General features: G+C 33.3%; 1 protein-coding gene across 1 annotated transcript in view; it reads right to left on the bottom strand.

Annotated features, from left to right (window-relative positions):
- The window catches only part of LOC127705275 (uncharacterized), a 431608-nt gene that overhangs the window by 290125 nt on the left and 127965 nt on the right, over positions 1-13518 (bottom strand). Inside the window, exons 19-22 of the mRNA XM_052209598.1 lie at positions 12853-12993; positions 10840-10980; positions 8468-8608; positions 2411-2557 (exon numbers count right to left, since the gene is read on the bottom strand). Coding sequence (XP_052065558.1) covers positions 2411-2557; positions 8468-8608; positions 10840-10980; positions 12853-12993 — 570 coding nt within the window. The remainder of the gene's footprint in view (positions 1-2410; positions 2558-8467; positions 8609-10839; positions 10981-12852; positions 12994-13518) is intronic.

The raw sequence follows: 13518 nt of genomic DNA, 5'->3' as shown, positions 1-13518 counted from the left end.
TATCTAGTTTTTTGTATGCTGAAATGCTGGGTGCTTTTCAGCACATGCAGGTATAGCACATAAATGCTCAAACTTACAGTGTGGCATAAAACAGCCTCTACGACTATTGAATTTCTTGCAAATCATCCTTCCCCCCAGAGAATGAGAAGCATATGTAACTGCATGTTTATTAGCAATTACTTTCGAGCTCTGAGTTTGAGGTGAAATGCGGGAATTCTGCCTCTGCAAAAACTTTGGCCTCAAAAATACAGAATGGAGATGGGGAATGTCTGTACCACATCTAAATTGGTGTTGCTTTTGCAGGCGTCGGTATTCCCGATCAAGGAAAAAAACAGACACCAACTCACAGCTCGAAAGAAAAAGATAAATGCGCATAGTATAAGATAAATAATCCATAACTTGGGATGATTGTAACTCTCCTATAGCTATCAACTTATGCATTATGGACAAATTAGCCATAGACCATTGTGTTACCGACAATGTTTCTAATTTTGGCTTGACAGGCCCCGATTTGAAAACTAATTTGCCCCCTGACAATTCCGAAACTAATTCCTCTGATTCTGAGTGCCCCCCTCGAAGTATTAGGTACAAAATCAGTTATATCAAAGAAATTCACATTAGGATCAAAATTTGTAGACTTTAAAAATATTTGAAGGTCTTTCCATGAGTAAATGTCATTGACCAGCAAATTGTCTCTACCTGTGGAAGAATTATGAGAGTCATTCACAAATTGTCCTGTAATGTTCCTCTCCCTCGACATCATCTTTAGGATCTCTTGCACATAGGCATCCTCCGATCGGGGGTTTGATGTATGGGTGCCGCCATCTTTGTTGTTTACATCGTCGCCAACTTTGTTGTTTACACCGTCGCCATATTGGTTGCTGGTGCCGCCATTTTGTATCCTAGCGGAAGTTCTCTGTGTAGCCTCGTTTTCATTTCCGTAAGGGTGCGTGTCCGCCATATTCCCAGCTTCAGCGCGACCGTCCTTGAAAGTTTTTCCATCTGCTCGCATCAACACTTTTTGCTGCCCAAGCGGAATATTAAAAGCTGGCATATCCTCTTTTTCAATCAATGAAATTGCTTCAATAGAATCGAAGCCAAGTCTAATTAATTCGGAAGCTGTGTTTGGATTCAGCTTCATTGTGGATGCCCACATCTGTACCTGCTCGACATTACGTGGAAAATCTACTTCGCCTTCACTGTCACTCGCCATATCGCCTATAGTCGCAACTATACTATTTGGTACAAATGTTATAAAAGTTTAAAGCAACGCATTTCTGACTCAGATAATTCTGTTGCCGGAGCGTGCAGGATAAAAACTACAAAAGTCTACAGGGAAACACAATAAATTCCATCACCAGAACACGGTATGCAAGGATTACACACGTCAACAGCAGATCTCAACAAATTCCATCGCTGGAATGTGCACAAAAGTCTACAGTGTATCACTGTTAAATATCATTCTCGGGAATTCAGCTACTCAGACAAAAGTTCTCTATACTTTCACTGGTTTTAACAACGTTGCCGAAATATCCATTTCCAAGGATTTAAACCAATTTTTCCCGTAAAATTTATTGATGTTTAAAGACAATATATATATATATATATATATTTTAAATTCACTAATGCCAAATTGCAATGCGTCTGCTTCATGCAGTTGTATTATCTAGAATGCCTAAATGAGGCACGCAGTAATTAAAACAAAAGGATGATAATTAATTAATTATCTCTGCCGATTGGATAATTTGAAATAAGGGCCTTGTTCTGATTGGTTCCCTTCCCACATCTCACAAAGCAATTAGAGAGCGAGATGTCAAGAGTGGCCAGTAGGGAATTCCTTATATCATTGGTTGTTATTAATAGATATAAGCTGAACTAAAATACCCAATCGGCAATAAAGGACAGGTAATGCATGTGCGATGATACATGTCAACATGCTGTGTATTAATAATCCATTTTTCTTGTTAATAAAAATATCACATTATACCACAACTCCACATTATATCATAAACAGAAACTTGATCACATAAAAGGAAATCACACTACTGTGAAATCCCATGGTTTTATTGGTTCACATAAAAGGAAATCACACTACTGTGAAATCCCATGGTTTTATTGGTAATTATTAACGGGTAATACAGGGAAGAACCTTAGTGCCATTGTTGTAAAATTAAGGGCTTTGTTAACAACTATTAAGTGAAATAAAATATCTGAAGTTGAAAAAAAAGAAAAAGATAACCAGTTACATGAATTCAAAGCAAATGTGTCAATTAATACAAAAAAGAATTTATATTTCCAAAGAGTCTAAATGCATAGCAACCAGAAATAAAAGGTGTATATTAAAGGCAACAAGATATTAGGAGAGATACAACAATAAAACATATAGGAATTAGTAATAGATAGTAGATACATTTTTGAGACACTTGTTAAGGCGTCAAATGCTGTTATTGGTATAAATTCTATGTTGTTTGTCTCCATGTGGAAACTTCCTGCAATCGATGAGCTGTTGGCAAAGATGGACCCATGTAAAGTCTTTAAACCATTTCCATTCAAGAACCTAAAAATTAAAAAAAAATCAACAACTCTATCAGTCAATATTTTTTAAATTGTTGTCATCGTCATAATATTTTTGTAGTACCTATTAATCCAAGCAAACTCAAGAGTTATATAAAAAATTTACTTAAATCTGACATTTTAATTCTTGTAAAGAATAGAAAACAACAAATTTTGAAACACCAAAAGGGAGCTTCCTTTTATCAATCCAAGCAATATTCTGAAGTTTCAAGTTAATCAACAAGGCATACTTGTAATAGAGTGTGATATGTGTAAAAATTGATAAAATTCAAAAGGTTCAATAACTCTAGAACAAAATAAAAAAACTTTAAATCAAAAAGAAGCTTCCTTTTATCAATGGAAACAATAATTTTTGAGGAAATCAACAGAGGCAAAGTTAGTGCCTTATGAAGAATTACCTTAATTTAAACAGTTTAAGTCCCATCAATCTAAAACAACAAAGCAAAAAGTTATCAAAATCTATAATGATTTTTTTTCAGACATGAGAATTGGTAAAAGCAAATTTGGGTTATTGTACGAAGTGTTGACTGATGGAAGGACATTGGTATACAATAGCATGTCTTGTCATAGACAGCGGTAAAAAAAATAAAATAACTTGTGATTAAATAAATGAAATTTTGTTTTGGCTGACATATTGCATGCAGTTTTAGGACAGATTAATTTACACTATTTGATATGAACTATTTAATAGTAAAGTCTATCTCATGAGGACAAAGTATCCCAAACAGAGCTACGTTGTTATGAACCTTTCAAAGATTTAAACATGGATAAATAATCTTCCATTAACCAAATCTAATAAAAGAACAGAGTTCCAAGGTCCAAAGGCATACTATAGGACAATAACTAAAAAAACATATTTTTGTTGTTTTATAAGACTTTTTATCAATATCTTTAAGAAATGAGGGCTTCAGTGATTCCCATTATAATATAAACAAGGGGCATAACTCTTTTAAAAATAAAATGCTCCACTGGGCGCAGCTTAATACGACCGCAGAGGTCCAACCCTGAACAGTTGGGGCAAGTATGGACACAACATTCAAGCTTGATACAGCACTGAATTTGGATTGTGATTAAATATTTGACACAGCATAGGTTTCTGACACAGAATGAATGTGGTCTAAGAACTTAAAAAATTTTAATTTACCTATTTAAACCATATCATTATTATTTGCTATTATATATAAATCAGAAATAACCAATTTAAAATGGAAAATTTTAAAGAAAAAAAAGGGGAAAAAAATCCCCCCTCAAATTTTTTGAACCCCCTTATGATTCATCACCCCCAAACTCAATCCCAGCCTTCCCTTTGTGTTACAATGTATGGTGCCTTGCAGTACAATTTCAGAGAGATCCGTACACTTGAACACAAGTTATTGTCTGGAAACTAGAAAAATGCTTGTTTTTTTGTCCCTTTTTGGCCCCAAATTCCTAAACGTTTAGGGCAATTACCCCCAAACTCAAACCCAGCTTTCCCTTTGTGATATGGAACCTTGTTGTACAATTTCATAAAGATCCATACACTTACACACAAGTAATTGTCCTGAAACTAGAAAAATGCTTGTTTTTTGCCCCTTTTTTGCCCCTTATTCCTAAACGTTTTGGGCAATTACCCTCAAACTTAATTCCAGCTTTTTCTTTGTGATATGGAACCTTGTAGTACAATTTCAGAAAGATCCATACACTCACACACAAGTTATTGTCATGAAACTAGAAAAATGCTTATTTTTTGCCCCTTTTTTCGCCCCTAATTCCTAAAATTTTGAGGCAATTACCCCCAAAATCAATCCCAGCATTCCCTTTGTGATATGGAACATTGTGGTACAATGTCAGAGAGATCCATACACTAACACACAAGTTATGTCTTGAAGTTACAAAAATGCTTGTTTTTGGCCCCTTTTTGGCCCCTAATTCCTTAACTGTTGGTACCATAACCCCCAAAATCAATCCCAACCTTCCTTTTGTGGTATTGAACCTTGTGATAAAATTTCATAGAGATCCATTCACTTAAACTAAAGTTAGAGTGCGAAAACAAATGTGTCTTCGGACGACAACGACGCCAACATCATACCAATATACGACCACAAAAAATTTTTTGTGGTCGTATAATAATTGATCAGCACTGATTTTTCAACCTCGGTGATATAAACCTATAATTTATATTTCATAAAAATCTGGCAAGAATTGTACAGGCTCATAAGGCAATTTTCAATTTAATTAATAATTCCAAGGTGCATAACTCTTTCAAAAGTTTTTGATCAGCACTGATTTTCGAAACTCGTCAAAGTCATTGCTTATATAAACCTATAATTCAAATTTAATAAATTGCATGTTCATATTCTTTCTTTACTTTTTTCAAATTATTCTTTCAAACATCATTCCCGGTTGGGCATTGTAATAGAAATAAGACAATAGTATTATGGTAGTAATGTATCTTTGAATTCTTTTCATCAGCCATGCTTGTTATCTAAGGCTGTATGAGAACCTTCCTCCAGATGAATAATCATCTGCCATGATCACGATTTGTACAATTATGATCTTCCAAACAAATTTAAAATTTAGTATGTTTTCAATGCAGTCCATATACTGCATTGAACAACGATTTTGATTGGCTGATCAAATACAGCCCAATAATAAAGAGAAACAATGATTTCGATTGGCTGATAAGGAATGTCTACCAAAGAAAAAGTCCAAAATCAGACAATACTTTGTTCGTGTTCAAATTTACAATATCGGCCAAGACATATTAAAAGAGTACAGTGTGTCAATCGAGAAAGCTACGAAAATGATCAAATTGGTCAATGTAAAAAACTGTCAATGTAAGAGAGATCTATTTTAAAACAATCAAATGAAAAGATGAAGGGTCATAACGACATATGACATTGTCTCAAGATCTTGTTTTTTACATTACTGTAACGTGCTAACGATAATTTTATGAATGAATGCAGATTTTATGAAGGAACAAGAGCATCTTGACCTCTTCTAATCAAGATACAAGAATTAAAAAAAACATTAAATCACTGTATAAGGTATAATTCAGTCAAGTTTTCAATATTAAATTAACAACTGACATTTTTCAATATTTTGATGAAATGTCTTGAGAAGGAAATCGCAGGTATAAAAATGCACTTTCTCACTGGGCCTTCTACATACATGTGATGGACTGTGAAACTCAGATCAGGAGATTGGGAAATTTTGGTCAGGAGATTAGGACTCAGATCAGGAGGTTTTTTATCGACATAAATTTTGTCGTAAATGTAACCGTGTGATGTAGAAACATACCTGTCACCCTATGACAATGAAATTGCAGGTGATGACCTGCATAGAAGAATGAAATCTCAGGTCATTTTTCGAGCTGAATTTCAGAATTTAGGGGACATTTTTCTTATAATTTATATCAAAGTTTCCAAAACATATCCACATGGTTAAGGAATTTAAAATTGTACATATTATTATTTCATTGCACTTGAAGGCCATTGATAGATTTATGTTATGTTGCCTTAATTCATTTTCATTTTCATTCCAATGTTTTCATTGCATACATTTGTGCAGATTTAATCATATAAACATATCAGATGTTGATATTCGAATATAATAAGATAAAGTTAAACAATTAAAAGAGGTATAGATGAAAAAAGTAATTTTCAAAATTTTTATTTTTTAATTGTTCTAAGCCTAAGGTAGAAAAATAAGTAAAAGTATTATTCTGATATGTTTTTGCATTCAATTCATTTCAGATTTAATCTTTTTACAAAAAACACATAAGTTTAAGGAGAATATTGTGAGATGACAAAAAAGGGGAAGTAACTCAAGTTGTTTTTAAAACAACTTTGAAATACACAAATTATTTACTACCTAAAGCTAAGGTAATTGGTGTTAATTACCAGTGTGTTTGACACCAAAGCTGTCAAGTGAAGCCATGCACTGAAATGGGTCATTTGATTTGAGTTTACACAGGTAGTTGAAGTTCTTGTCCAGGAAGAATTACGAATTTACTGATATTTCAAAGGAAAATCATTTATGAAATTATCAGTCTGAAAGCTTAGTGAATCCGGGTGAAAACGGGTTATTTTTTCGAATTCCCGGGTTATTTGGTCACCCAGGGGGTGTCCCGGGTGACCTCTCAGAATTGTGAAAATCTCGGGTCACACCCGCAGGATCCAGGTCAGTTGACAGGTATGTAGAAATTGTCTTTTAAAGTGTTTTTTCTTCAACTTTCCATCTGTATGTAATATGTTTATAGCACCCTTGTACTTGTAAATTTTCTTTATTTTTATTAGATCAAATGATCTTCTTTATACTTCAGAAAATTCTTTAATTTCTTTATCTTTATAAATCTTAATTCAACAACTCATTCACTGCAAAAAGATTAATCTTATCTTATCTTTTCATTTAATACAAAATTCTATAAAAAAATCTTTCATTTCCTGTACTCTCATATTAACTCACATATGGAAGTTTTTAACTTTGCACAGTCAGCCATGTAAACCAAGAAGGTCATACTTAATATATAAATTTTAATGTAAGCCTTAAAAAGAAGTATAGAACCAACAAATTGTTTCCAAATTATTATTTTTTTTTATTTGTCGAAAGACATTTCAAATCATTTAATTACCATCCTTTTATGATTGTTTGTTCAATTTATATTTCATTTATATTCTTTTAACAATTTACATTATTTAAAAAAAAGTAACTTAAAACAGGAAAATTCAAGGGAAGTAACCCAATATTTATTTTAATCATTTCTAAATACACAAAGTCTTTGTTACAAAACGGCATTTAGCCTGAGCTAAAAATCATTGATAACCAGTATGTTTAACACCTCATTCATGAAATTCTGTAGTGTGGTTTCAGAGGAGTTGCGATGACAAACTGTTGCAGTAGTACATTGAAGCAAATAAGTTCAAAGGGGCGTAACTCCTAGAAAAAAATTGAAACGTAATTTCCTGATGATATGCACAACTACATAGTATGTCCTTATTATCTAAAAAGGTTTCATGAAATTCTGTAGTGTGGTTTCAAAGGAGTTGCGATGACAAACTGTTGCAGTAGTACATTGAAGCAAAAAAGTTCAAAGGGGCGTAACTCCTAGAAAAAAAATTGAATCACAATTTCCTGTCGATATGCACAACTACATAGTATGTCCTTATTATCTAAAAAGGTTTCATGAGATTCTGTTGTGTGGTTTCAGAGAAGTTGCGATGACAAACTGTTGCAGTAGTACATTAAAGTAAATAAGTTCAAAGGGGCGTAACTCCTAGAAAAAAAATTGAATCACAATTTCCTGTCGATATGCACAACTACATAGTATGTCCTTATTATCTAAAAAGGTTTCGTGAAATTCTGTTGGGTGGTTTGAGAGGAATTGCGATGACAAGAAATAGGACTGACGGACAGACGGACTGACGAACGGACGGACGGGTCAAAAACATTATACCCTCCGCAACCCGTTGCGTGGGGTATAAAAATTATATCTGATATGCAACTTCCATTTTACTAATGACAATGTGGGACTATATAATTTATAGCTGGCAATACTCATATAACCATGTTTTGCCAACCCTGAAATATATATGTAATTTTGGACAATTAAAAATATTTATGAATATTTTCTTACCTGTGAGTTTGATCTCAGATTTTGATTTAATGTGGTCCTATCTATAAGATATCTAAAGAAGATGTGGTATGATTGCCAATGAGACAACTCTCCACAAGAGACCAAAATGACACAGAAATTAACAACTATAGGTCACCGTACGGCCTTCAACAATGAGCAAAGCCCATACCGCATAGTCAGCTATAAAAGGCCCCGAAATGACAATGTAAAACAATTCAAACGAGAAAACTAACGGCCTTATTTATATATAAAAAAAAATGAACTATCTAGTTTACTTACAAATCTTCTGTTAAAATAACATTATCAAAAGCATTTTCTTCAATGTATTCTATCTGGTTATTTTGCAATAGTAAATCTTTAGCATTGACATTGACAAAGGCAGAAGCTGGCACATGACTTATTTCCATATCATTTATATTCCTGGAAAAAAGAGGTACCTCTATGCATTATGATCACTCCATTTGTTGAGTTTTTAGGTTTATGTGAGTGTATAAGATATATAAATTTATTGCAAATTGTAATCTTTAATATACACATTTTATTCCAATAATATGTAAAAAGTAGAATCACAAAAATACAGAACTTCTAGGAAAATTCAAAACGGAAAGTCCCTATCAAATGGCAAAATCAAAAGCTCAAACACATCAAACAAATGGATAACAACTCTCAAATTCCTGACTTGGTACAGGCATTTTCTTATATAGAAAATACAACAAATGGAAGTTTTTAACCACCTTCACTGGCCATACAGCCCTTGCATGGTCGGTTATAGAAAATGGTGGATCAATCCTGGTTTTATAGCTAGCTAAACCTCTCACTTGTATGACAGTCTCATTAAATTCCATTAACCGGTATATTGACAACAATGTGCAAACAAAACAAACAGGCATAATAGGTAAAAAAATGTGTAGGGTTCTGCGGAACCCAGTGTCTCGCCTACGTTTGCTGTTAATTGCAGACTCAACAAAAAATAGAGGCTCTAAAGACCCTGTGTCGCTCACCTTGGTCTATGATAATGTGCATATTAAACAAAGGACACAGATGGATTCATGACAAAATTGTGTTTTGGTGATGGTGATGTGTTTGTTCATCTTCATTTACTGAATGTTCTTGCTGCTTACAATTATTTCTATCTATAATTAACTTGGCCCAGTAGTTACTGTGGAAAATATTTTGTAAAAATTTACAAAAATTTACAAAAATTATGAAAATTGTTAAAATGTACTATAAAGGGCAATAACTCCTTAAGGGGTCAATTGACCATTTTGGTCATGTTGACTTATTTGTCGATCTTACTTTGCTGAACATTATTGCTGTTTACACTTAATCTCTATCTATAATAATATTCAAGATAATAACCAAAAACGGCAAAATTTCCTCAAAATTACCAAATTCAGGGGCAGCAACCCAACAACGGGTTGTAAGATTCATCTGAAAATTTCAGGGCAGATAGAAATTGACCTGATAAACATTTTATCACATGTCAGATTTTCTCTAAATGCTTTGGTTTCAGAGATATAAGCAAAAATCTACATTTTACCCCTATGTTCTAATTTTAGCCATGGCGGCCATCTTGGTTGGTTGGCTGGGTCACCAAACACATTTTTTAAACTAAATACTCCAATGATGATTGTGGCCAAGTTTGGTGAAATTTGGTTTTTTGTAAAAGTTAACGACGACGGATGACGCAACGGAAAACAGACGCCAAGTGATGAGAAAAGCTCACTTGGCCCTTTGGGAGCAATTACCCCCAAACTCAATCCCAGCCTTTCCTTTATAGTATTGAACGCTGCAGTATAATTTTAGAGAGATCCATACACTTTCACACCAGTTATTGTCTGGAAACTACAAAAATGCTTGTTTTTGGCCCTTAATTCATAAACTGTTCGCACCATAACCCCCAAAATAAATCCCAACCTGCTACTTGTGGTATTAAACATTGTGGTACAATTTCAGAGTAATTGAAATACTTAAACACAAGTTATTATCCTGAAACTATAAAAATGCTTGTTTTGGGCACCTTTTGGGCCCCTTATTCCTACACGGTAGGGACCATCATCCCCAAAATCAATCCCAACCTTCCTTTTGTGGTTTGGAACCTTCTAAAAAAATTTCATACAGATCCATTCACTTAAACTTGTTATTGTCTGAAAACCAAATGTGTCTTCGGACGACGCAGATGACGACAACACCATAGCATTCTACGAACCCCCAAAATTTTTTGCAGTCATATAAAAATGAAAGACAAGAATACAAAACCTATCATAGAACAATAACACAATGATGGGAGGTATAAGTACAGAGCCACTTCATATATATCAAAGAAACACAAGAAGGCATATAGACAAAGCACATAAGCAAAAATGAAAGACAAGAATACACAAATTATCATAGAACAATAACACAGTGACGGGATAAATAAGTACACAGTCATGTCTAATAGATATCACCATATAAATGATCTTTATTGACATATGACATACATGCTGAATTTTCTCTTATTCTGAACCAATTTAAACATTCCGAGACCAATTCCAATAACCTGGCCTATTCAGTCATGTGAGCTATGTCATTTGGTTGCTGGTGGAAAGTTGTCTTATTGGCAATTATACCACATCTTCTTATTTTTATATAACAGTCAAAATACTTACAAGTTATTGGCTAAAGTTATACCAACAAAAGACCTGGATTCTAAAGTCTTCATTGGATTATCAGTTAAAGTTATATGATCATAGTTGATATTGTCAAAGGCATCACTATAAATCACTGAAATCTGGTTATGAGATAGATCTCTACAAAAAATGACAAGAGTAAAATTATCAATTAAATGTTGATTTGTTGTCCTTGCATGGAATTTGCTATTAAAGATTTGTTGTTAAACTTAAATTAACATATAACTACATGATATGGAATATTTTTATGTCAGAATTATGATATAAAAAAAAAAAACACATAATAATATTAAGAATCAAAAAGAGACACATAATAATATTAAGAATCATGCACACAAAATTCACTAGAATGCATAGCTGAAATCTAAAATACATGTTCAGATTCAGCATATCAATGAACCCCAAGAATTCAATTTTTGTTAAAATCAAACTAAGTTTTATTTTGGACCCTTTGGACCTTAATGTAGACCAATTTGAAAACGGGACCCAAAATTAAAAATCTAAATACACGGTTAGATTCGGCATATCAAAGAACCTCAATAATTCAATTTTTGATGAAATCCCTTTGGACCTCGTGTGGACCAATTTAAAAACGTGGACCAAATTCCAAAAACTTAATACACGGTTAGATTCAGCATATTAAAGAACACCAAGAATTCAAGAATAAAACCCCATTGAAATTGGTCAAGAAATAAGCAATTTATACAAAGTATTAGAAAAGTATTGTTTTTGACCCCTTTTGGGCCCTAATTCCTTAACAGTTTGGGCCATAACCCCCAAAATCAATCCCAACCTTCCTTTTTTGAAATGGAACCTTGTGGTACAATTTCAGAAAGATCCATACACTTACACACAAGTTATTGCCTGGAAACTAGAAAAATACTTATTTTGACCCCTTTTGGGCCCTTTGTTCCTAAACTGTTGGAACCATAACCCCCAAAATCAATCCCAACCTTCCTTTCGTGGCTTCAAACCTTGTGTTTAAATTTCATAGAGATCCCATCACTTAAACTAAAGTTATTGACCGGAAACTAAGTGTCTTCGGACGATTCTGACGACTCTGACGACAACAACTACAGACAACGACCAATATGCGAATGCAAAATTTTTTGCCGGTCGTATAAAAACAGCTACCTCCTTGCAAAAATCTTTTAACATTAAGAACCTGCCGTAGTAAGTCTCTGTCCTTAATTCCAACTTGCTGAAATATGTGTTCATTTACAAAAACCTCAAGCACAAATAATGAGTTCCTATTACATTTAATTAAAGCAATATTCTAATTATCCTGATTTGCTTCAGAACTCTCAATTTGAACTCATGATATGTAAAATTAAGCATCTAGTACTCATATCGACAAAATGGTCTCCCAACCCTCCTATAGCGGTATGGAACCATGAGCTAAAATTTCATACAGATCCATACACTTATAAGTTATTGTCTGTGAACCAATTTATTTTCTTGAGTTTTACTTGACCTAAGTTATGGATTCAGGACTTGCTCATTCATACAAACAGAGCATTATTTACCTGAAATTATATCTGTTGAAATAAAGGTTGATGTGATCATTAAACATTTCATTTAATCAATGTGTCCATAGTACATGGATGCCCCACTTGCACAATCATTTTCTATGTTCAATGGACTGTTAATTTGGGGTCAAACTCTTATTTGGCATTAAAATTAGAAATATCATATCATAGGGAACACATGTAATAAGTTTCAAGTTGATTGGGCTTCAACTTCATCAAAAACTTACTTGACAAAATATATCAAAATTATAGAAAAGACTTTCAGCTCTAAAAGGAGTATTGGCAGACTTACACAACTATCAAAATATATTTAGACAACCTACAACTACATATATTATATTAATTGATATTATGAGACCACATAAAAAAAATAATGTGAGACTTCAAGAAATCTGCAATATGAGACAAGGCATCATTATCCATAAATAAAAAAACTTGGTACCTGTATTTGTTAATAACTTACAAGGAATATCCGTTCATGTTTGCAAAAGTATTAGATTTGATTTCTGTAATTCTGTTGTTGCTTGCACTGAAGTAGTATGCTCCCAGGTCAGAGAAGTCTCCAAGGGATGGCAGCTGTGTTAGTTTGTTATTATAAAAGTAACTGAAATAGTAAACAGAAAATATTAAGATGGCAATATTCAAACACGTAATAAACTCATCATAGATACCAGGATTGAAATTTTGTATTTGCGACAGATGCGTGTTTCGTCTACAAAAGCCTCATCAGTGACGCTCGATTAAAAAAAAGTTCAGGATTTTGTTTTCAATATCTTCTGCTTACGCTAGGTTGAGTATCTGCTCATTAAAGTTGTTCAGTATTTTTTGCTTCTGAAGTAGGTTGTCAAACGTTGTGGTCAATTAGAAGCTTCTAGATCAAAATCTGTATCCTGTTTTGCTGAATCTATCTTTCGAATAAGTTTGGTAACAGCACTTCTTTTCCTGGATCGTATCAACTTGAGCTTGTTTAAATCCTGGTCATGGCACTATAAATGTGGAGGTCAAAAGTATGATATTTACACTAATATAAACAAACATGTCTGTTCAGCCATAACTTTTAATAACAACTCATAAGAGTAAAAGATAAAATTATCACATTTGATTTCTGACTTCTGGGTAACAAAATTTA

The sequence above is a fragment of the Mytilus californianus genome, unplaced genomic scaffold, assembly GCF_021869535.1.
Source record: "Mytilus californianus isolate M0D057914Y unplaced genomic scaffold, xbMytCali1.0.p SCAF_6, whole genome shotgun sequence".
In the NCBI taxonomy this organism is placed as follows: Eukaryota; Metazoa; Mollusca; class Bivalvia; order Mytilida; family Mytilidae; genus Mytilus; species Mytilus californianus.
Note: the sequence above shows the minus strand (reverse complement) of the source record. Positions and strands in the feature narration are given on the sequence as shown.